At 40.7% G+C, this 24,269-nt stretch overlaps 2 protein-coding genes across 3 annotated transcripts in view; both read right to left on the bottom strand.

Annotated features, from left to right (window-relative positions):
* Positions 1-21,040, bottom strand: part of LOC308196569 (uncharacterized protein) — a 28,714-nt gene extending 7,674 nt beyond the window's left edge. Inside the window, exons 1-2 of the mRNA XM_080595706.1 lie at positions 19,905-21,040; positions 16,356-16,698 (exon numbers count right to left, since the gene is read on the bottom strand). Of these exons, the coding sequence (XP_080451832.1) occupies positions 16,356-16,698; positions 19,905-20,869 (1,308 nt within the window). The 5' untranslated portion in view covers positions 20,870-21,040. The remainder of the gene's footprint in view (positions 1-16,355; positions 16,699-19,904) is intronic.
* LOC308195999 (olfactory receptor 5J3-like) lies at positions 597-7,154 on the bottom strand. 2 transcript variants are annotated; one of them, XR_013952009.1, is made up of 3 exons: positions 6,306-7,154; positions 5,234-5,415; positions 597-617 (listed from the first exon to the last, which is right to left on the bottom strand). XR_013952009.1 is itself a non-coding variant. In XM_080594353.1 (2 exons), exon 2 carries the CDS (start codon positions 4,762-4,764, stop codon positions 3,811-3,813), a length of 954 nt encoding a protein of 317 aa, XP_080450479.1. In that variant the 5' UTR covers positions 4,765-5,415; positions 6,306-7,154; the 3' UTR covers positions 2,880-3,810. The 2 variants fall into 2 exon arrangements, 1 of the variants encoding a protein (XP_080450479.1); XM_080594353.1 differs by lacking the exon at positions 597-617 and having other exon boundaries at positions 2,880-5,415.
* Positions 21,041-24,269: the final 3,229 nt, after the last annotated feature.

Raw genomic sequence — 24,269 nt, 5'->3', positions numbered from 1 at the left:
TGTACCAGAAACGTGGGGTATAATTGCTTCAGGTGAGTAATGGTTGCTCAGCCTTAAAACCTCTTCAGAACATGTGATTCTTCCATTGCTTTTAGGAATTAAGTAAAGTCAGTGTTCTACGAAGAGTTTTCCTTTTAAAGGAGAGACCCGCTGTGTGCTCTGGGAGCTGGAGCTTTTACCTTACGTGTTTTACATCAGGCTCAAAGGGCCCAGTGATTTCCCTTGATGCTGTTCTTTCAGTGTTTACAGAATGCTCTCCTGAGTCTAATGGCCTGAAACTTGAGCAGAAGAAAAGCACAAGGAGTTAACTTCCATATCAGTGGTTCTATTTCAGCCTGACTGATAAATGAAATGTAAACCAACAATTGGAAGTTCTTATAAACAGTTTAAATATAGAACAGAATTCTTTGGAGAATGCTAACCCTGACTTAAATCATTCAGATGTTATATATAAAAACTTTTCTACTTACTTCGACTGCCAGGATAGCAATGGCAGTCCTCCAGACCCCTCACCCTTGGTCTTTGTTTGAAGCAACACATTGGAGGGAACTCTAGACAAGACTGTTCACTTCCTGATGGGTAAAATGAGGAAACAGAAAGAATGGTATCCGAGGGCTCTGTGAGCAAATAGTAGAGAAAAACAATATTTTGTGATTGCCGTACTTCACAAATATGCTCAAAACAGTGTGTCTATAGATATAGTCTCTGGCTGCCTCACTCTATCAAATATTCTGCCAGCTGCTGCCTTTAATGTGGCTAATGTGTGACATTACGGATAGGAAACCAGAACTCAGACATATCAAGATCCAGAGACTAATTAAGTCAGATTCATTGCTTAAGTCTTGAAAGTATTAATCTGAGAAGAAACAACACCAAACTCTTTCTTAGCCTATGGAGAGAAGTAAACCTTTATGGAATCATACTTCTTAATGAAGTATTTTTGGATAGGATGATTGTTCTTGTGGTGCCTATAACCCACCACTGATACAAAACATTAGTTATTCTAATGCCATCGGTTCATTACCCAGCTGTCCTTTGGCTGTAATGGGAGCTTAAACAACCACGACGACTGTTCAAGTGAGGTGAACTGAATCTGCCTGTTAGCGGCATAGGGTTGGAGCCACAAATGTTCTGACTGACCTCATCTCTGCAAAACGGGCAAGTATTCTGGGGACATAACCGTGTGTAAGATGTGATCTTATTTTTTTCTATAGACATCTTCCATTAACTGCTCTAAAAGATAAAGTTCCTTGCTTTGACATGAACGTTCTTGTACTGTTGTTTTAAAGAGAAATAAATCCTACTTATGCCACTGTCACACGAGAGAAAAAATGACAACTGGTGTTGGATCTGGATACTGGAGTTTAAAGAAACCCCAGGATCTGAGCTTTTACCTTACTTGACTATTTCATACACTGACTCATTCGTCCCCTCCGCCCTCCAGCATTGTATTTACAATATCTCAGCTTGTCTTCCCAGCAGGGAGGTGGCTGCTGGTCTGTGAAGGCCAGGCAGAAAATCCTGCTGGTTGGGACGTTACTGACCAACATCCCCATCAATCATTTCCATGCCACTTTTTGCTCTCCGTGATCTTCTCTCACTTCCAGGGTCTTTCCTCCTCTTCTTCTTCAGTATCCCAGGCTCCAAATTTTCCCAATTTAAAGTCTAGGTGCAGATGCACAAAGCATGATCAGCATTCTAGTAAGTTTTGTGTCATGCTTCTTTATTAATTGGAGGATTTGGAAAGCACTATTTCTATTTAGACCAGGTGTTATCAACATTTATAACCAACAAGCTGCTGGCAAACCTTTCTGGTGTTGTTTATTTGTCTCTTTTCTGGGATATTTTGCTGATTTTTTAGTTTTATCTTTTTCATGTGTAGAAGTATTAAATATAAACAGAGTATTTCATTATGCTTAGAAACAGTGAGGGGAGCTCACCTTTTCAGATATAGACATCTACAGTGGCTACCACAAACATGAAAATGTAACCTTGTCTTCCAAAACTTAAACTTCTTTGTCCAATAGAGATATCTACACAAGTTCTTATCTTGGACTTCATATTCAGTTAAGAGAAAAATCAAACAAAGCAAACAAACAAAAATGCATTTTTGGAGCTTGTTCATCCCCTGCTAACGTGAGTGGGTGTCTAAAACCAGTTAGATGACTGTGACCAAGCAGTGAAAATGAAGCAAGAAAATGAAGTGATGTGAAAGTGCTTTAGCAGGCACTGTACACATTTTTTCCAGGCAACTTCTTTAGAGGGTAATTAACACAGTTCTGAGCTCCAGAGCAAGTGGAGGGCTGGTGGCAGCTTCTTCTCTCTCCTGTTGTTGCAGAAGAGGGGACAGGAGCAGATAGAATTGATTACCAAGCTAACGTACTGTGAAATCTAAACTAACAATGTCCATCTGCCTAATTTGCACATGAACAAGTGAGATTGAGAGTTGATCCTTCTTTACCTAAGACTTTGATACTAGCACCATCTAAAAGCACAGTTAATGCACTGCATGAAAGCTGGGTATTTTTATTAGCTCTTGGTCAAGTGTTTTCATGCAAAAATCAGCCAAGCAAACACTTATGAATCTGTTTCTCATACGCAGTGGATGGAAGGACTTAAAAGTAGCATTTTTCAGTTCTGTGTTTCTTTCCTTTTACAAGTTTGACTGGGACAAGTAATGTGTGAAAGTACTCACAAAACCCCAATTTCATACCCACCAAATCCAGGTGGGTCTGAATGTAACTTGACATTGCTGAATATCAGGTTTTGCACTCTAGCTTTACCCAGGTGAAACCATAGGACACTGGATAACCTCTCTTGCACATTTCTCATCATGATAGTTGCTACTGAAGAGCATCTCCTTATAATTTATATACAGGTCCAGTAATTTTGGGTACCTCTTCTCTGGAAAACACTTGATTTACAAAACTCCATAGAAGTGAAGAGGACAGACAGCCTGCTCAGCTGACAATTCATGGTGGCAATGGAATGATGTGGAGTGGTGGAAAAGTGAGTTGTTTCCCAAACTGGATTGGGGATTTTGGAAATTAACTTTTTTCTTATTTTACGAAGAAATAGTGATTTATACAGCTGAGACCTTACAGGACTTTTAATATAGATAATTCTAGCCCAAAGTCATCCTGGGCTCCTTTCTGTGGGCTGGGCCTCATCAGATACAGCTATGCCATTGAAAATGAACAAAAACAAACAATCAATGAAACAAAACAGAAACAAACAAACACACACAAAAACAAAATACCACAGAAGCAATAAAAACAAGTTAGGCAGGATTCAACTCTGGAAACTAATAGCAGGATTCAACTCTGGAAACTAACACTGTGAGCATGCATTTGTGAGTCTCTGTCTTTTGAGGTAAAGAGTTAAAACATTTTCCTAGAAGCTCACACCAAAAACATGATATATGTTATGAGAACCAAACAGTAGAAGGAGGCAATTTTTACCTTCTCCTCCAGGAAGTTAGTAATGTGTTACGAAGATGAAGGAATACAATTGCAGGAAAAAAAAAAAGAAAAAAAGAAAAAGAAAAAAATGTTTGTTTGTTTCTCCTACTGTACATTTAGCTCTAACATCCAAATCTAAGTTCAATGTTTAAATTATAGCAGACAGACTAGAAAAAAAAAGATCACTCTAGATCTCATTGGTTCTCTGAGGTACTAAAAAGTTTCTGCCAAAGTTTCTCTAACTTTTCAGTTACGTTTGATTCATACATGTTTATAATTGGTATAAATACAAACATTGCTACCAAACTGATACCTCATTCTCTTTTCAGCTTTCCTAGGGAATTGGCTATTATTCTGACAAGCAAGTTGATGAGCAGCATTTTTTCCTTTCCATCACCCTTCTTAGAGCATTTTTCACCTCCTTGTTCCTGAGGCTGTAAATCAGGGGATTCAGCATAGGAACTGCCAGCGTATAAAATACTGCAGAGATTTTCTCACGATCCAGCGAGTATCTTGAACTGGGCTGCACGTGGCTCAAACTCACAGGCCCGTAGAATAAGGTTACGGCTGTCAGATGGGAGGCGCAGGTGGAAAAGGCTTTGTACCTGGTTGCAGAGCCCATGCTCAGAACGGAGAAGAGGATGTAGATGTAGGAGACGATGACAATAAGGAGTGTTGACATAGCGATGATCCCTGAGAGGGTTACAAGCACTAGTTCGTTTACACGGTTGTCAGAGCAAGTGAGTTGTAGCAGTGGGTTTGTGTCACAGAAATAATGGTTGATGGTATTAGGGCCACAGAATGACAATTTCAGTAAGCCACAAGTATGTACCAATGAGTTAAAGAGTCCCCCTAAATATGATCCAACCACCAGGCAAATACAGACTTTCCTGGGCATAAGAGTGGTATAAAGTAGTGGGCTGCAAATAGCTATGTAGCGGTCATAAGCCATTACAGCCAGCAGAAATCCCTCTGTGGTCACAAACACAACAAATAAGAAGTGCTGGGTGACACACGCTGAGTAAGAAATAGTCTTATTCTCCACTAAGAAGTTTACCAACATCCTTGGAACAAAAACTGAAGAATAACAGAGATCCACAATTGACAAGTTAATGAGGAAGAAATACATGGGTGTTTGCAGCTGGAAATCAGTTGTGATCAAGCCAATCATACCAAGATTACTCGCAAGGGTGACAACATAGATTAGTAGGATCATCACAAAGAGCAGGGACTGTAGTTCTGGGCGATCTGTCAGTCCCAAGAGGATGAAGTAAGTTACTGTGGTGTGATTGCTTGCTGCCATCCTTACCTCTGTAACAGTTTACCTGCTGAGATAAGATATGTGTTGACTATACAGTTAAAAGAGAAAGAAAGGTTGTTTATGAGTAGGAGTAACCTACTGTAAAGAAGAACAAGGGCTGAGATTAAATACCTGGATCTTGATTCCCTTTTGTGCAGCAGCAATTTTTGAGCATGCTCAAAAGTGCCGATTTTCATCAATCAGACCAGACTCACAGGGGGATCCTCTGTGCCCATCGTGCACAAGCTAATAGTAGCGAGCTGCCTAGTGGTCTTGCTTGTGGACAGCAGTGCACATCTGCAACAACACAGCTACTGATTCATATTTTTAGGTGATGTAAAGTTTGACATGCAGGTATCACTCACGGCTTTTGAAACATGTATGATAAACACTGAACGAATTCTGCAACTTTCTTCATCTTTTCAGCTAGGTATTTCACATTATTTACTCACCAGGAAAGACTGAAACTCACCAGAGTTTGTATTGTCCAGAGAGAAGGCATCTCACCTAAATCCTTAGTTCTCTCTTTGCTCTATGAATGTGCCTGTTTCTCCTCAGTCACTAGTAGAGGGAGCCTGCATGACTTGCTCAGCGTTGTGCCTTGGGCAGCATGAGACTTTCTTCAGTAGACACTCTCAGCAGCTTCCTTCCTTACTTATGTCAATGGAAGACGAGATGACATGTAACAGTTGTCAACTTTTTAAAACGCCAACATAGGAAGAGAGAGAGTTACACATTGGGTCTATTTTATGACTAAATTAATGAGATCCAAACCTACTTTGTAGAAGAGAGTCCATGATAGGGTGGGAGACAAGACCTGGTCCCTCCTCTCATGACTGATCCCATATTTTATCCACAAGCAAACCGCATAAAATACATAAGGGGGGATCGTAGCCTAATTTTTAGGTATCTGGATCTCTTGTTAGATTTTGACTTGAGATCCAGAGGAGACTTTTCAGGCAATCATGCAATTACCATTTACATGTCTAAATTTAATCTAGACTTCTAAGTCAACTAGGCTGCCGCTGTGATCAGTGTATGATCAAACTATGGTGTAGTCAACTACTCATCCTACTTATTTCACCTCCTTCTCTGAAGGGAGTGAGCAGCCTGAAAGCCTATCAACAGGGTGAATTGCCCTCTGGGGTGTCCTGTCTTTTTCCATTAATCAAAAAAGCAGCTGAGGTGTTTAACTCTGAATGTAAGTGATGTAAGTGATTAGTGGAGAAATCTAAAGCTCAGTGAAATCTATCCCACAGAGACTGTACCCATTTTTTTGTGCAACATTTGGTCTTACAGTTGAAACTACCTGACCATCCTGCTGACATAATTCACAATTTACACAATGCAAATAAACAAGAAAAGTTTTTTTGAGTTCTCTGGATGTGAAATAAGAAAGCAATATTGCTTTTCCCAGTCTTTCTTGTGCATCCAGATGCTGAATTTTTAAAGGAGTCTCTTGCCATGTGTTTGTCAAATACTCAGAGAATGGGACCTGTCAAGGTCCATCTGGCAGGTCAGTGCTAAAACTGTCAAGGACCTACCTGGATTTTGAGGCTCAGACACACTTCTCGAATCCTGAACTTCCAAACACTCTAGCACTGCAGAAGTCTGGATTTCACTCTCAAGGATGCCATCACAACGTAGGTTTGTCAATATAAAGGTATCTTCATGTCTAGCTTTCAGCTCTGTCATGATCTTCTCTAAGTGATGTCTACAATATATAATTTCTCCTTAGAGAAGATATGTAACCAAAGGAAATGTATGTGACCAGCTCACTGCATTGACATGACAGTGAGGTGTGTCTGCAGACATCTGGGAAGAGAAAAAATAACCCTCGTCCCTCCACAGAAAAGAAAAAATATTGTTCCACAATTGCATGTGGCACAGAAAAGCCACTCATCCCTCAGACCTGAGAGGTCATGTCAGGACCTGCTACTGCAAACATTTGCTACTTTGACTATTAGGAACTGAACAAACAGCTGAGTCTTCAGCTAATATTTTTCAGATTGAACACAAAGGACATAATTAAAGTGTCCTCGTGGGAGGCTTTAAATAGGCAAACAGAGGTCTGGTCTCCCACAGCAACATGCATGAAATGAGTATGCTTACAGTCCTTTATGGCCCCATTTATGGCAAATCCTGTCTGCTTTATTAAGACAAAGGAAAAGAGAAAGGAGACTTGGGGATATTCCGTGTCTGTAGGACACTGGAAAAATCATTGTTGAACTTCAGTCTAAAAGGAACACAGACATTAAACCGCTTACGGTCATTTTTGATTCAGTCTCCTCTCTCATCCCATCATTCATGCAGTTGTATATCTTGTAGGGCATGGGCAGGGCGGACACAGTCCTGGTCTTTCTGGCTGACATGTCCATTGGGTGGACACAGAGTTCACTGATACCAGCAACCCATGTTAGATACCCTGAAATGCAGGGGCTCATTGCTCTGGTTAGTTGTTTTTCAGAAGTTGTTTCATGGTTGGGTGGCTGAAAGAGAATGCATGACTTTTTAATACCCAGTCATGAAACTCCACCCATCCTAAATTAAAGTCTTCAACTGATGGAGAATCTATCCGAATTGAAGTAGAAGATTATATTTGGTCGTTTACATATGCTGATGAAACAAAATAAAACAGTAAAATTTTAGTAGTCCCTGTTTTCCTGGCTAACCACATAACAAACAAGGTGTCCTCTTTTGGAAAATAACAAATAGGAGACTAAGAATATTGTAATGATGGCTCTTTATCTAGTTGAAAAGAAAGGGATTGTGTGAAAGACCAAGAAAAAGGATTTACAAAATATTTCAGTAATTATCTTTCTGTTTTTTCTTAATCACTTATGAATGATCACAAAAATTTTGTTCTGCTTGGTTGTGCATGAAATTGCTACATGCAGTGTTTGAGGAGGAGGAGGGAATGTCTTATGGAAATGTCTTTTAATTTGTAGGGTTCCAGTGGCAGGGTAGTGATGAGGGCTCTCACTGTCGGGTGTCTGTGAGATGTCATGGATATGTGCTGGAAAGCTTGGTTTATTCTGTACCTAGAAAGTACACCAAGGATTAAACTATTATACAAACCCTGTTGTGTTGGAAGACACTGCAGGCAAAAGGCAGATACATTTCTCAGTTTACCACTCTTATATGTAGATGCCATCTGACCTAGAGCAACTCCTGCAACAGCTCTAGTCCTGCTTCTGTGAACTGAGCTGGTTAAGATTCAGTCTTTGAGACTTTCACCAGTCCAAGGCTGTTTATTTTCTTCACTGAAGATCTGAGGTGTATTTGAGAAAGAAATCCTAACAGTGGTTCTCAAAGCATGCACACTTGGAGCAAAATGACACACAATTGTACAAGCCACTTCCTGGAGGATTTCTATTGATATTATTACCAATGCCACATGCTTACAAGACAAGTTTCCTCTCCTTTATTTTCTTCCTAGACAACTTCGAAGTCACCTTTCAGATTGCCTAGTTGCTATGTTTTTCAGAACATGCACAAATATTTTGAGTCTTACAGTGCCACTATTAAGTCTTCCTTTGCATTAATCCTAGGGGCAACAGGTGATAATAACAGTAATCACAAGGAATAGTTAAAGCCTTGAGGTGAGATTTAGGTACCTAAATTTGGGCAGATGAAAATTCAAAATTTTGACCTTGGCTGGTCATGTTAGATCTTTCCATAGTCCACAGAGAAAACAGGCAACTTTGGTGGTTTTACCCAGCTGGGCAGCTGAACTCCACCACAACCGCTCTCTCTCACTTCCCCTCCTCAAAGGGAAAGAGCGAGAAAATATGATGGAAAGGGATCAAGTGTTGAGGTAAGGACAGGGAGATCACTCAACAATTATATTCATGGGCAAAACAGACTCAGCATAGGGAGATTAATGAAATTTATTACCTATTACTAACAAGCTAGAGCCATGAGAACAATAAAAATAAAAATAAAAAACAAACTAAAAACACTTTCCCCCCATCCACCCTCTTCTACGTCCTCCCCCTGAGTAGAGCAGGGGAATGGGGACTGTGGTCAATCCTAACACTTCATCTCCGCCGCTCCTTCACGGTCACTCTCTGCCCCTGCTCCACGTGGGTCCCTCCCACGGGATGCCATCCTTCCCGAACTGAGCCTGTGGGGGCTGCCCACAGACAGCAGCTCTTCAGGAACTGCTCCCACATGGCTCCGTACCACAGGGTCCATGCGTCAGGAGCAAACTGCACCAACACAGGTCCCCTATGGGCGGCAGCTCCCCCCAGGCCTCCTGCTCCTGTGTGGGCTCCTCTCCATGGGCCACAGGTCTGGCCCAGGGCCTGCTCCTGCAGCCTCCTCCAGGCCAGCATCCACCTGCTCCACCGAGGGCTCCTCCACGGGGTGCAGCGCGGAGATGTGCTCTGCCGTGGGACTCGTGGGCTGCAGGGGGACAGCCTGCTCCACCAGGGGACTCTCCACAGGCCGCAGGGGAACTGCTGCTGCATGACTGGAGCCCCTCCTGCCCTCCTGCTGCACTCGCCTTGGGGGCTGCAGGGCTGGTTCTCACTCCTTGCTCTCCCAGCTGCTGTTGCACAGCAGTTTTTTTCCCTTTCTTAAAACTGCTCTCACAGAGGCACAAACAACATTGGTATCCAAAGACTTCAAAAAACTGGCAGGTGAAAAGGCGGCACTTAAAACCTCTGTAATGCAGAGCCTGTGTGTTATACTGACTTGGAATTTGATGAAATAAGGCTTTAGTAAGAGGATTTATATCTGTCTTTCCATATTGCACATCTTTCAGTTAGGAATCTTAGAATCATAGAATCATTTAGATTGGAAAAGACCTCTAAAATCACCAAGTCCAACCATTAACCTAGCACTGCCAAGTCCACTAAACCGTGTCCCTAAGCACCACATCTACACCTCTTTTAAATACTTCCAGGGATGGTGACTCAACCACTTTCCTGGGCAGCTTTTTCCAGTGCTTTACAATACTTTCAGTAAAGAAATTTTTCCTAACATCCAACCTAACCCTCCCTTGGCACAACTTGAGGCCATTTTCTCTTGTTCTATCACAAGAAGCGATAGATAGTTTGGGAGAGGAGACCAACCCCCACCTCACTACAATCTCCTCTGAGGTAGTTGTAGAGAGCAATAAGGTCTCCCCTGAGCCTCCTTTTCTCTGGGTTAAATTACCCCGCTCCCCTCAGCTGCTCCTCATAGGACTTGTTCTCTAGACCCTTCACCAGCCTTGTTGTCTTTCTTCGGACACACTCCAGCACCTTGATGTGACTGGCCTCCAACTGGATTTAGCTCCGTTAAATCTGGATTTAACACCACAACTCTTTGAGCCTGGCCACTCAGCCAGTTTTTTACCCAGCAAAGCGTACACCTGTCCAAACCATGAGCAGACAGTTTCTCCAGGAGAGGGCTGTGGGAAACAGTGTCAAAAGCTTTACCAAAGTCTAGGCAGACAACATCCACAGCCTTTGCTTCATTACACTAAGTGCATCACCTTGACATAGAAGGTGATCAGGTTAGTCAGGCAGGACCTACCTTTCATAAACCCATGCTAAGTGGGCCTGATCACCTAGATGTCCTGTATATGTTGCATGGTGGCACTTAAGAAGATGACACTATGCTCCATAACCTTCCCCGGCACCAAAGTCAGACTGACAGGCCTGTAGTTCCTTGGGTCCTTCTTCTGGCCCTTCTTGCAGATGAGTGTCACATTTGCTAGCCTCCAGTCAACTGTGACCTCATAATCCACATCCAAAACAATGGGGTTTTGTACAGATTCACCCCAGATGCCACTGTGAAAGGCTTTCAGCACATAAAGACTTTCCTCTTCAGCAGTTTCCTTGCAGCACATTTCACATCATTATTTCTCAAGCTGTATATTAAGGGGTTGAGCAGAGGAATAACTACGGTGTAGAACACAGAAACAGTTTTATCAGTGCTCAGCAAGTGGCTGGAGCTGGGGAAGAAATACATGAACAGGATTGTGCCATGAAATGTGAAAACAGCTGTAAGGTGGGAGGCACCTGTGGAGAAAGTTTTTTGCCTGCCCTTGGCAGAACGGATCTTCAGCACTGTGACAACGATGAAAAAGTAAGAAATGATGGTGATTGTAAAAGTGGTTGCCTCAAACAAGGAGCCAAATACGGTAACAAGGACCTTGTTGAGATGGGTGTCACTGCAGGAGAGTTTTAGGAGAGGGAGGAGGTCACAGAAAAAGTGATCAATGACATTTGAGCCGCAAAAGGACAATTTTAGCAAGCCATGGGTGTGTATCAGTGAATTTACAATACCCCCAAAATAGGATCCAGCTATTAACAGTAAACAAACCTTTTTGGTTACAATGACAGTGTAGAGCAGTGGGTTACAAATGGCCATATAGCGGTCATATGCCATTGCAGCCAAGAGAAACATTTCTGTGGTGGCAAAAAGTGCAAAGAAGCCGTACTGTATAAGGCATCCACTATATGACACTCCCCTTGACACTGTTAAAAAGTTGAGCAGCATATTGGGAGTAATAGTGGAAGAATAACAGACATCTAAGAAGGACAAGTTGCTGAGGAAAAAGTACATAGGAGTATGCAGGTATGGGTCAAACCTAATGATCAGTATCATTCCTAGATTACCCAGCAAGGTCATCCCATAAATCAAAGAAAAGACAGCAAACAGTGGAAGCTGCAGGTCTGGTCTATCAGTTAATCCTGTGAAAATGAAGCTAGCCACAGTGGTATGATTCTCTTGCACCATCATTTTCATTTAATTGTTGCCTGCTGGAGTAGAGAAGGAAAGCCACATATCAGAGCATGGGATGGATTGTCAGTGTCCCTCACCACAGTCCCTATGCCACTCACCCCCTCCAGTTTTGGCTTTTACACCTAAAATGATAACCAGTTATTTAATTTCTTTCCAGGTTCCATTGGTCCCCTTTCTTCTCTTTTATTTTCCATAATTACCTTTCTCTGATATAAGATGGAACAATCCCTGCCATTCAAGAAGACATAGAGAGCAGACCCATCAGAATCCATGGAGCTGAATTTTGGAGGAAGTGAAGGGAGCTCAAGAAATTATCTAGCCTACCTCCACACTCCATGGCAGAGTTCCACTATGCCAGTGGTATTCCTGAATTTGAAGCAGTCCTTGATGCCCCATACCAATGGAGAATTCACAGCTTCTTTCATGCCTTTTCCCCTAATGCACTTTTGAATGAGTATTTCAAAATATAATGACTAACATTTTCTAAAGTGGTTGATATTTTGAGGTGATTTTACCAGTTTGTGAAATAACTAACAGTCTATTGGAGGACTAAATTTTAGAAGGCATCAACCACTCACTGTTGCCCATTTCTTGGAATAACTTTGAAGAAATGGTCCCAAATTAGGGGCTTGCAAGCACACTGTTTTCATCACAAACATTTAACATATGTGACTCTATCTCATTTGTATAAGCTGCAGTAGCATACACCCAGGAGCAAACGTATGGGAAAAGAAGATTAAAACAAGCAGTAAGACCTAAACCATTTTCACTAGTAAAGCAGAAAAAACTCTGAGAGACAGTGAAAACTCCTAGGTACTTCTTATAAGGCTCAGGGTGGAGAATACTGTCCTCATAAAGAGCCAAAACCAAGCATTCATCAATAAATAAGGCTGTAAGCTGGCAACATAGCTTTTATACAATCATAGAATGGCTTGGTTTGGAAAGAGCCTTAAAGACCACTTAGTTCCAATCCCCTGCCATGGGCAGGGATGCCACCCACTAGATCAGGTTGCCCACAGCCTCATCCAACCTGGTCTTGAACACCTCCAGGGATGGGACATCCAAAACTTTGCAGGGCAAAATCCACAGCTTTAAATCCATTAAGTCTCTTTCATGTTTGCTCAGTACTTTTGAGACATCATTATCTAAGTCAAAACATCTTTTAAAAATCTTAATAAGTCATAATATCTTTTAAAAATGTTCTTAAAAGCTATAGAGTCATATTTTTTCTTATTTCCAAAGCAACAGATAAGAAACCTCATTCATGTTGTTTATGCTTTACTCCTTAAGCAGTCATTTCCAAATTGGTAATGCTGTTCTGAGAGATTCCAGTTTGGGAAGATACTTACATGTGGGTGAGATGCCTCTCTCCTGACTGCAGCTGTCTCAAAGGAAAGCTTCTAGTGTCAGCTCTTTTCTGGATTAGGATACGATGGTTACTTCTGTTGTAAGATAGTTGCCTAGGACAGGTGACATGAAACAAACTTGAAGACGATCATTTCTTCTCATGGAGTACCACTGTAGCAGAGTAGAGGAGACCAAGGCAAAGGGAGAGTGCCCAGCCAGATTAGCTTAGATCATTAAATGTTAGGAGATACAGACCTCACTTTATGCACCTGGAAGACTAAGATGTTCTTCCATCCATTGAGCTAGATTCATGCGTAGGAAAAATAATCTTACATTGGGAGTTTATGACACCATCTAGACATCCGTAATTAGCATTATTAATAAAGAGTAGATCTTAAATATTTTATTTGCATATCTGAAAAGTACCAGTGTTTATGTTGAAAGAATCATGGTGTGATTTACCATTGAGATGCATTTACCATGTGGTGCATTTTCATCATTTGGATATTGACAAATTCAGTCCTGAGAACCTTTCACTTCCTGCCTTTGATTCATTATGTCATTATCTGCCATGTTACCAGTCTTACCTGATGGAAAACAGAAAGAAGACCACAAAATATTTTATAATTTCCTAAGGAAGGCTTACCCCTCTGTTCCTCTCACTAAAGGTTCAAGAGAAGATTGATCTTTCAAATGCTTTTCTTAAAACAAAATATCCTGTAAGGTAAACGTATTTCATGTTAGAAACCAACATTGGCATATTGTTGCAGAAAAAAGAAACAACACAGAAAATAATTGTATTTTCTTATACCTGTTTCATTTCATTCTAGGACTGGTTCTGTATCTGTGTTAGAGAAAAGTTCTTTGGAATAATTACGCGTATTAGAAGAGTTTGGTGTAATTTTTCTCTGGAGACACTCAGCATGAATAGGAAGAAAACAATTTTGAGAGACAGGGAGAGAGAAATGACTGATAGAGTTGAAGTTTGATGCTTATTTTGATTTTGCAAAGATAACACCTCTTGCTTCTCTTCACTCCAGTTCAGGCTAAGGAGTATCAGTAAACTCCAAATTACTTAATTCCATGGTCATGTGCAATTTATACTTACTGCTGTAATACCTTCCTCCTGTGAGAAAGGAACCAGCCCCATTGTGCATGTAGAGAATCCCTCAGATGAAAAAATTGTTGAGATGGAAATGAACTCATACCTGCATTTATATTTTTCCATCCAGATACCTGGAACAACTGGCCAGTACAAATGAACACTACTATTTTAAAACAAGCTTTCAGTGTAGAGTAATTGCTCTCAGTTGAATTGTCCCATGAGAAAAGCAAATTATGTTTACAACTGCTTCCATTATTATCAAGTGACTTAAGAGTCTCTTTCTACAGGCTGGAACTAATCAATGCAGCCAAAGCCACTCAGAGATTGATACCACTCACATATGAGCTACCATCATTATGCTGGCTAGGTGTCTAGTGAGTACACTGAGATCCTATACATCCTGGTTACGTATAGACACCTATATATCCCTCTCTAAATGATATATCCCTATATATCTCTATATATCCCTCTCTAAATCCCTCTTTATTCTGTGAGCTGAGTCACAACAAAAGGCATGACTGTATCCTGAACAGGCATCTAGTCTGATATCCTGGCATTGCAAGTGCAACACCATTTTAGCAGAAATATATTAATATGACATCTATGCAAGTCTATTCCCCTTCTTTTCTTGCTTTGCTCTGTATCTCAAGCATGACATCTCCACTTCTCATCTATAATTACAGACAAGCTATTTTTTGTTTTGGTTTTGTGAATATACTCACCTCTCTTCTGCAATGCTGTGCTGAGATATTTGTTTCAGACCCGACTGCCCCTAATTGTCTTCGCACTAGGGATGTACAAAGGGTAGAGTCTGTTTTTATTTGTGTTGCATTAAGCAGGAAAGTGGACTCACCAATAAGAGTATCTCCACCAACACTTATTTACTTTGGACAAAGTAGGGAACTGGTAGCAGAAAATTGTTACCTGGTACTCCAGCAGAGAGGTGGGCACATGCTCTTCTACCTGTTTAAGATAACAGTCAACCTGAACCTTTAAAATAAAAAGAATGCCTCAAGTTGTGTCTGAAGGCAAGCATGGTATGATGGTGAGGAATATTCATTTCATGATAGATAAAGCTCCTGGCTGATCTTCAAGGCAATCTTATGTAGGGCTGTGATATTCATCTAGTTTGAGTGTAAGTGCATGGACAAAAGCAAACACAGAGGTGTGGAAAAGCTCTGGTAAGAAATACCTTAAGATTTCAAAACTCTAAAGCATTTATAATTTAGTCATTCTGGCTGGAAATCCCTGGCTTATACATGGCTTAGAACATTCTTTCTTCTTCTTTTCAAAACAGACTTTTATTGTTTTCCTATTATTTCATGCTTCTGCAAAAGGAAAGTGTTTGCAATGCCTCTGAAGTCCCATGTGATGGAATCAGCCCAAATGAGACTGCTTGCAGGATTGTTCATGTGGTCCTGAGATGATTGTTTTTTTCCCCCTAAGTCAGGCAGATGTTCATTCTTCAACTGTCTGCTTTTATTCCTGCCAATTAAATCACTTGATTTGGTAAAAGTTGGCATCTGAGGTATCTTTCACCATCCCTATTAGTCCGTATCTTTGGAAATATATGTAAAAGGCTGCAAAAGCTTTTGTTCCAATAGCTATTTGTTCTGAGGATGTGGTTTCAGAATTAAAAGTCATTGCAAGTCTAAGATCTACCTGGGCAAACTGGCAAGCACTGTTTCCCAACTCAACATTAAATAAATAGCTAAACTGTGTTGTTGTTTTCTTAATTCATTTATTTATAATTACTGCATTTACTACATGGGAAAAAATGCAAAGATTGAAAAAAAAAAAAAGCATCTCTGCTAATGCTAGAAGTACAGCAAGTACAGCAACAGAACTGAAATCCCAGCTCCTTCGCTCTTTGCATTTACTTTTCTACCAGCATGACACAAAATTGATCAACCCATCATATTTTCATCTTTGAAATAAATGACCAGGCATCTTACTAAAAATGAAGAACAGAAAACCTATATTTTCTTTTGACATAATCAGTTGTGTCTTTCTGATGCTTATCCCTGATTGCAGCATGACTTTCCTGCATTCTTCTCAGAACTTTTAGGCATCATTTAAACATTGGTAACATTTCACAGACCCTCTTCCAATGTACGCTGAAATTGCCTTCATAATGTGGCACAGGTTCAGCAAGAAGAATGCTGCTCCATCTGCAATAAATTTCATGTCAGGTTCTGTTCAAAATCGTGCTTAAATACACAGGAAACATATTTAATATGCAAAAGCAATGGAAATTTAAGACTAAACATGTGCTTAAGTGTTTTCTTTTTTGGACTTATTTGTGGGTCATCCCTTAAAATTCAGTTTGGGATCTCTCTGGACAGCCAAAGGGTCAGTGATGCAAAACTTTGGTGGCTATAGTTCTCCGTAAGGCATCCTTTACCTCCTTGTTCCTCCAGCTGTAAATGATGGGGTTCAGCATAGGGATCGCCACAGTGTAGAACAAAGATGCGATTTTGTCTGTGTTGAGTGAGTAGCTGGTGGCTGGTCGGAAATACATGAAGATTATTGTTCCATGGAACAAGATGACAGTCATCAGGTGAGAGGCACAAGTGGAGTAGGCTTTGTACTTTCTTTCCTTGGAACGGCTCCTCAGCACTGCCTGAATAATTAAAATATATGAGATGAAGGTGGTGGTGATGCTGCTTATCTCAACCAAGCTTCCTAAAGCAAAAACCAGCAGCTCATTGACAGCAGTATTGGAGGAAGAAATCTGGAAGAGCGGGCTGTTATCACAAAAAAAATGGTTTACCACATTTGAAGAACAAAAGTTTAGTCTTAGCAAGCCACTGGTGTGTATCACAGAGTTCAGGAACCCCCAGAAGTATGAAGCTTTCACCAGATTCCAGCAGACTGTCTTGGACATGATGATGGTATAGAGCAGAGGTTTACAAATGGCCACATACCGGTCGTATGCATAAACAAAAGGCCTTAAACCTAAAATAGTTGGCTATGAACCCCAACCTAAGACAGGAGAGATAAATCCTAAATCTTAGTGCAAACATGCTTTTCAGTAGCTGTGCTTTGCTTATTCCTCATAGCTGCACACGAGAAGCATTCAAGAAATCCAAGCTGGAAATGAAAAAAATACAAAGCAGAAGGTCCACAGTTACAGACAAAAAATATGTAAAAAATAAAATCAGACAAATCCCCTTTATTCTCTTCTACACTGTCTTTGCCCACTTAGTGCAGAGGCATACCTTTGTAACTAAGACTTAATTCAGGCACAGATATGATAGCTTTGCAGAATCAAACAGTCAACATGCAACTTTCAGCATACACTTACTTTTCAAAGTGAACATTCAAGAATAAGAACTAATTTTTACAAGAACTGACAAGCATTATCCAGCTTCTTTATGCCTCGTCAACTTTACCTCATTTTTACTTCTTACTTCCAGGAGGCAGGCTTTTTATATGAAGCTGTATTTTTATACACTCAGAAAAAAATTGAAGCAATTATATCTTTGACAAGCAGACCGCACTAGCATGGCAATTATACCATACTTTATGTCTCCTGAGGGACAGGAGATAATCACATCACAACATCATCTTGAGAAGATAAGCAATATCTCAGATGTTTTAAGGTTTTCCCTGTTCTGTACATCTAGCTGATGGAGTTGGTGCCATAAATGATAGCTACCTGCGGAAAGCAGATTTGATTAAATGAAGATCATCTGTGATATTGTTCTTTAGTCTTAGTAACGGATGCTAGTTTAGATAACATCAATATTTTGAAGAGAAAAGCATAATGGCAGAGGTCCATTAACTCAAATCTCTCTTGGGTTTCTATTTTGAAGTGGTCTATGCAACAATTTGTTAGGTGAGATCAAAGTTGGTTGTCTGTGTTTGAGATAGGTGAGTGCTGGACACTATGCTCAGTGCAATGATTATTGCTTGCAAAATTCAGTAACTTCAACAGGATTCTGAGAGCTCTGTAGAAATAATTTACATAAGTATTCTATGGAGGTCAAAGTTAGCTTTATTCTCCCTCAGCTCTCTATTTATAAAGGAGAGGTAGTACCACTGCCATGCCCAAATCACATAAGTCAGGGACACTTTAAACTACTAGTCCCACTTTTCTACTATGAACGGAGAACTTGGTGCCTTTAAATAATTGAGACAAGCAGTGTATGCAAGCATCATGTCTCCTTTCTCCTTTAGTCCGCATGAGTCTGCCTGAGGTCACTGTCCTTTGCCTGGGACACATCACCATCAAAGAACATGTTCTTTTCAGACATTTAAGGAGGTCTTTGCATGAAAACAATAAAAAGCATAAAGGCTTTTTATGGAGATTCAAAGGGAAAATCTTGGTCCCACTGAAATAAAGGATAGCTTTAACCATCCACTTATCTCTACCCTATAAAGCCAGGACAGGCAGATATATCTGGAGAGAAAAAGAAACAAGAAGTATTCTTTTAAAGCCTCTTACTCTAAGAGGGTTTAATGTGTAATTAGCACCTAAATCTCACTGCCTAAATTCTACTAGGATTCTTCTACTAGGATTCTTCACTGGTGTATAGCAGTCTAAGGTCCCACCTTGCCTATCACTACCCAAATGGCATAGATTCGTTATTCCAACTGCCTAATTGATGAAGACCATTTTCAGAGATGATTCAGCGAAAGCTTCTCAGACACCTATAGATCTGTACTGACACAGAGAGACTATGAGGCTCTTTCAGAGTCATTACCTAATTTTAAATGTCTCATTATAGGTCTATGATATTGCTATCTGCCTACACGATCTTTTGAGGTGATGGAGAAAAATAAGCACTTTAAAGGGTAATATATGTAGGTACTATGTGCCCATACCAGGTAGAGATGTGTCGCAACCCTAAAAAAAAAAAGATTTTTCTCCACTGTCTTTAAAGGTACCCTTAGAAAATCATTTCACGTGTAGATGTCTGCTGTTTAGATTTCCCATTTGTCAGTGAAAACTTTGCTAGGTTTAAGCAAGACAAATCACAGACTGCTAAATAAAGTTAGGCAATGCTTCTGTCATGATTATGGACTTTAATGTATGTGTCTTTCACCTGCCTTGCATATACTTCACCTCCTTGTTTTGGAGTTCCATGCTACTTCCATTTGTAGAACAGTGCAAGATGCATTGTCTCAAATAACCACACAATAATATCATCACTGAATCTTGATATAATCCCAAACATTTGTGCTGATTCGTATTGGAAAGCTGTAAGCAATGATAAGGAGCAATCATCTCAAAACAAAGCCTTTTCATTTAGTGTTAGCACAAGAGAGACCCCCACAGGTGTTTTACCACATGCTCCATCACAAGCTACAAAAAAAACAGGCTTCACTCTTCAGACTCTGAAACAAACAAATAAAGAAACAGAAGGCACTCATTCAATCAGAGAAAGAAAACCATAGCCTGCAAGTTTACATTAATTTTATTTACGTTAGACATGCGCAGTCAAAAATATACATCATTCATATTCCAGAAGGTCTTCCCTGTGGGCTAGTCCCTAACAGGACATGTTCCGTTGGCCCTCATCAGCACTTGTTGAAGGGCTAACTTGTGCACACATCTATTACAGTGTATAATCAGTAACACAGCCTAATGAAAAAGAGATGAGACATGTCACTCATGCTTCTGACCCAGTGCCAGAAAACAATCCTGCAAAACGTACAGGAAAGCTGCTTACTACATGAATGAAAGATTTCTCCAGGATAACAATACTCAATTTTTAAAAACCAGCAAATCTCTCTTAGGTGTATGAAGTGGTCTCTTCTATAAAATTTGCTTCTTGAGGGTAAGCTCACTAAATGCAAGCACCAAAACCCATTTTTCTTCATTAACAACAAAGTGAAACTGGGGAAACTAGTTTTTGATGGAGATGTTAGTAAACAAGGATATCTGCATTTAGAAAGACAGGTTGAATGTTTTTGTGCTGTACTGCACCAGTCCTACCCTACAGCCTATTCATTGCCTTTTCTCCTGCTAAGTGTCTGAGAAAACACTTTCCTCTCTATTGATCTTCTTAGGGCTTCCATAACCTCCTTGTTCCTCAGGCTGTAGATCATGGGGTTCAGCATGGGAAAGACCACAGTGTAAAATACAGCAATTATTTTGTCTGTGTCTGGTGAGTAGCTAGAGCTAGGCCGTAAATAGGTGAAGAGGAGGGAGCCGTAGAATAAGCCAACAGCCACCAGGTGGGAGGTGCAGGTGGAGAAGGCCTTGTGCCTGCTCTCTGCGGCATGAAACTGAAGGATGGTGCCAAGGATGCAGGCATAGGAGACGACGATGATCAGGAAGGTGCTGGTTTGTATAAAGCCACACAAGGTGAAGAGGAGGACCTCGTTGACCTGTGTTTTGGAGCAGGAGAGCTCCAGCAGCGGGGGAATGTCACAGAAAAAGTGGTTGATGGTGTTGGAGCCACAGAACGACAGGGTGAACACGAAACTCGTGTGGACCAGTGAGGTCAGAACCCCACTGAGATAAGCCCCGGCTACCAATAAGGCACAGACCCGGTGGGACATGGTGACAGCGTAGAGAAGAGGACGACATATGGCCACGTAGCGGTCGTAGGCCATCACAGCCAAAATGAGGCACTCAGCATCAGCAAGGGCAGCGAAGAGAAACATCTGTGTTGCACAACCAAAGACAGAAATGGTCTTCCGTTGTGCTAACAGATTCAACAGCATCTTGGGAGCAATGGCAGATGAATAGCTGAGGTCTAAGAAAGATAAATTGCTTAGGAAATAGTACATGGGGCTATGAAGGCAGGTGTTGAGCCAGACAAGCACAATGATGCCAGCGTTGCCCACCAGCGTGGTGATATAGATGAGCAGGAAGAGCCCAAACAAAGGTAACTCCACCTCCGGACGGTCAGTGAAACCCAAGAGAATGAACTCGGTCACTGCAGTGTGGTTTTTTTCAGGCATTTCCTTTCTTCATATTTGCATTTTCGGTAAGCGTTGTCCAAGGGACCATTGGTTGGTCCTAACGGTTGAGCCGCAATCAAGCAGGGTTCGTCCCTGTCTTCTCAAGAGACTTAAAGGTAACACAATTATTTTACACACAAAGGAGAAAGTGGTGATGTAAAGCATACTCAGATGTAAAAGCTGAGGAGGACATTGAAAGAGAAATTAGGAAACATTAATTCCATGAGTTCTTCCTCATATAGCAGATAGATTTAATGACATGTGCATGACATAGGTTCTTAGACAGATATTTTGAAATATTTAAAGCCAAAGTAGTATATCAATGAGTGTTTTATATGTTGCATTGCTGAAAAAAACACACATTACTTCCCATGAAATAAGCATTAGATATTGAGGTGAGTGAAGCATAGGGTTCAGGCACAATTTAGGGTTAGTAATGGTCACTTTTGCTTTCCTGATACATGTTGTTCCTCATCTTTTCTTTCTTCTTAAATGCTTAACATAAATAAGGGGTTTGGGGGACGGAGCCTCTTCTTTGACATAGGTCAAATTTAGAACTACATTAAGTCATCAGAAAAAAAAAATATATATTTTAAATATGGAACCTTTTAAAAAAAAATCTCACATACTTTGATGTTGTTGTTAATGTTGTTGTTGAAGCTATAAACTGAATTTAAATTATACTGTCAAAGGCATCCCTCAGAACACATTCCTCCAAATACATTCTCCAAATAATCAGGTTTGGGTGCCAGTTTCACCTTTGGAATAGAAATGGTAAGTTTAACTTTACTATGCAAACGTAAAGACTGATTTCTGCTTCTATCAACGTAAACTTAAGTAAGGATAGATTTTTTTTGTTCACATTTTTACTTACAAAAGGAGATGTAATAAAAAACACACTGGCATAAGTCACTGAAATAACTGCAGATTTCAATGCTGTGCAGACAAAAAAAATACAATGAAAACAGAAATGTCAACATCCCTCCAAAAACCCCAAAACCAAAACAACAACAAGAAAAATCTATGAACCCTTCAGGATAAGCAACCAAATGCACTTCAAAAATAAATCTTTTACTATATATAGTAAATAAATTAGGCAATAAGTTAGGCTTAATGGGGGCATACAGAAAAGCAGATTCTCTTCCCAATTGCATTTCCAGATCCTGCAGATGGAAGAATTTGCACACCCCTTTAGCTGCCTAAATGTCAGTTTGAGTCATCTCAAGTCTGTGTGTAATCACGAGATCATTTATAATCACTTTTTTTTCCTTGGTTTACTGCCAAGGAAGGAAGCCTGGGTGACCAGCACAAATTCATTGCTAGGCTTTCTGATAAGCAAACCAGAGTAAGCTGAATCTCACCCTGAGCATGTCAGTGGGATCTCCTCTTCCAAGACTCTTCTACTGTCAGGGGAAAGAGGACAAATTAAAAGTTACCTCTGAATCGTCTTATCTAGCATCTGAATCACCTTCTGCACTTGTGTCTCCCTTCATTTTGTAAGGATCTAGAGCGTCTAAGGTTGTCATTTACACTTCTGATTTCTGGTCCTGATGAGGGGTGACACACAGCCATCCCTGGAGTTTTAGAAGAGGTTAAAAATGCTGAAAGAAAGCAGAGATTATTTCCCCAAAGCAAAAACCTAGAGAGCAAGGAACAAATAAGCACTATCCTCATGCCTTATGGCTAACCACAGTGTGTAATCCCTTTCACGAGCCAGGCAGCCTTCGCCTTAAAATGAAACAGACTTAGTTGCCAGCCTTGCTGGATGGATGGTACAAAACAAGGATGTTGAGGGGACCGCAGCAATAGTCCCATTTTTTTTTTCCAAATGTGACAATTTACAGACGTGTCGTTCACATCTTACCTCCCTTGAGGCTGTCTGTGCGTGAAATACGGTTCATTCAGCTACACTGGATATGTGAGAACGTGGGGTTTTTATTCACAGCCCTTGATGGGTTGAATCTTTTCATACTGCTTCACCTCAAAACAAACCTTTTAAAATATACAGGAAATAAATAGTCACTTTCTTTGGAAGTCTTCTACCAGCATGCCTGTGGTACCAGTCATTTCTGCAGGAGGTTCTCTTCCCAGCATCTGCCACTGGTGAGTAACACGCTGGCCATGCTACAACCCTGGGTCCACCTCATCACCCAAAGTCAGGGAAAAGAGGCATTCCTAGACACCAGTTCATCCAGCCTACCTCAGACAGTTGCCTGCTTCTTTCACATTCAGCACAGGAAATTTCATTCTTCTTTTGTCCAACCATTCAAATACAGAGAGTGATACGCCAGCTCTGTACAGGGATTTGAGATATACTATTGAAAAGCACTCTGTTTCCTGGCTGTTAATATTGTCACTTCCATCACGTTAAACACTCAGCAAAGAGTGTACACCTACAAGTCTCTAACCCCACGCTTTCCTGAGTCTTTGGTGAGATTTTTTAGGAGCAATAATAAGAACAACCAGCACCATATCAGAAATAATAATTAGCAGCTCTTAGCAAAGGAAATACTCTCTCAGTTCCAGTTTTGGCTGGAGGAAGAAGAGGAAAAAGGGAGGTCACGAGTCAGGAGAAGTGTGTGGTCCTCTTCTCCATCCCCTTTTCCACCACCTGTAGCATCATCTTGGTTAGTCATTTGAACAGAAATGTAATGGAAACTTCACCTACACTCTGCAAAATATACTAAGATTTTTCATGGAAAGGGACCTTAATGGTATTCAGAATTGGCAATAATTGCTATTTTTGCCAGTAGCCGAAGGAACCAGCCACAGAAGGCTGAAGTGATGAACCAGTCAAACACTGATATTTGTTCTTCCCCGTTTAACACCAGCCCCAAATCAGACCTACCTGTGGATGGTATGAGGACCTCCTCACACAAAAGCTGGTTTTGTAGGCGATGGTAAGGATTTATCACAGCACCAGTGAGGCACCAGGGACATGGTCCCTGTTACATCTTCAGCTGGATTACCTCATGGAGAAAGGACAGCTAAGCTGCTGCTATTTTCTCCTTTCTTGGGCACTGAACTGACATCTGTACAGTGCAATTTACTGCACAGCTGTTCCTGATTTTGGTGAAAAGGGTGACAGTCATAATGTGGAAGTCCAGCTGCTTGAAACTGAGTTTTGAATGGTTTGGGTTTGTATTTAGGAGGAATTTTAATTGTCTTCTCATTTGTGAGCCACAGATGATCTATATGAAGGTTTTCCCCCATGAATTCCTAGGTTTGAAGGGGTTTTGTCTTGTTATAACTTTAATGACACAACTGAAATTGTCACCCGGGTAGAATTAACCAGAGATACTATTAAACCAGAGATACTATTCATCCGCGTCCAAGTTACTCGTCTAAGTCTTATGTAGCTGTTTATACTCTTTCTGTAGTCCATGGGGCATGATTAGTG

Source organism: Anser brachyrhynchus (genome assembly GCF_964034855.1).
Source record: "Anser brachyrhynchus genome assembly, chromosome: 5".
NCBI classification, from domain to species: Eukaryota; Metazoa; Chordata; class Aves; order Anseriformes; family Anatidae; genus Anser; species Anser brachyrhynchus.
Note: the sequence above shows the minus strand (reverse complement) of the source record. Positions and strands in the feature narration are given on the sequence as shown.

Coding starts and splice junctions, on each gene's coding strand:
- LOC308195999 (XM_080594353.1), bottom strand. CDS start 4,764: ATGGCAGCAAGCAATCACACCACAGTAACTTACTTCATCCTCTTGGGA.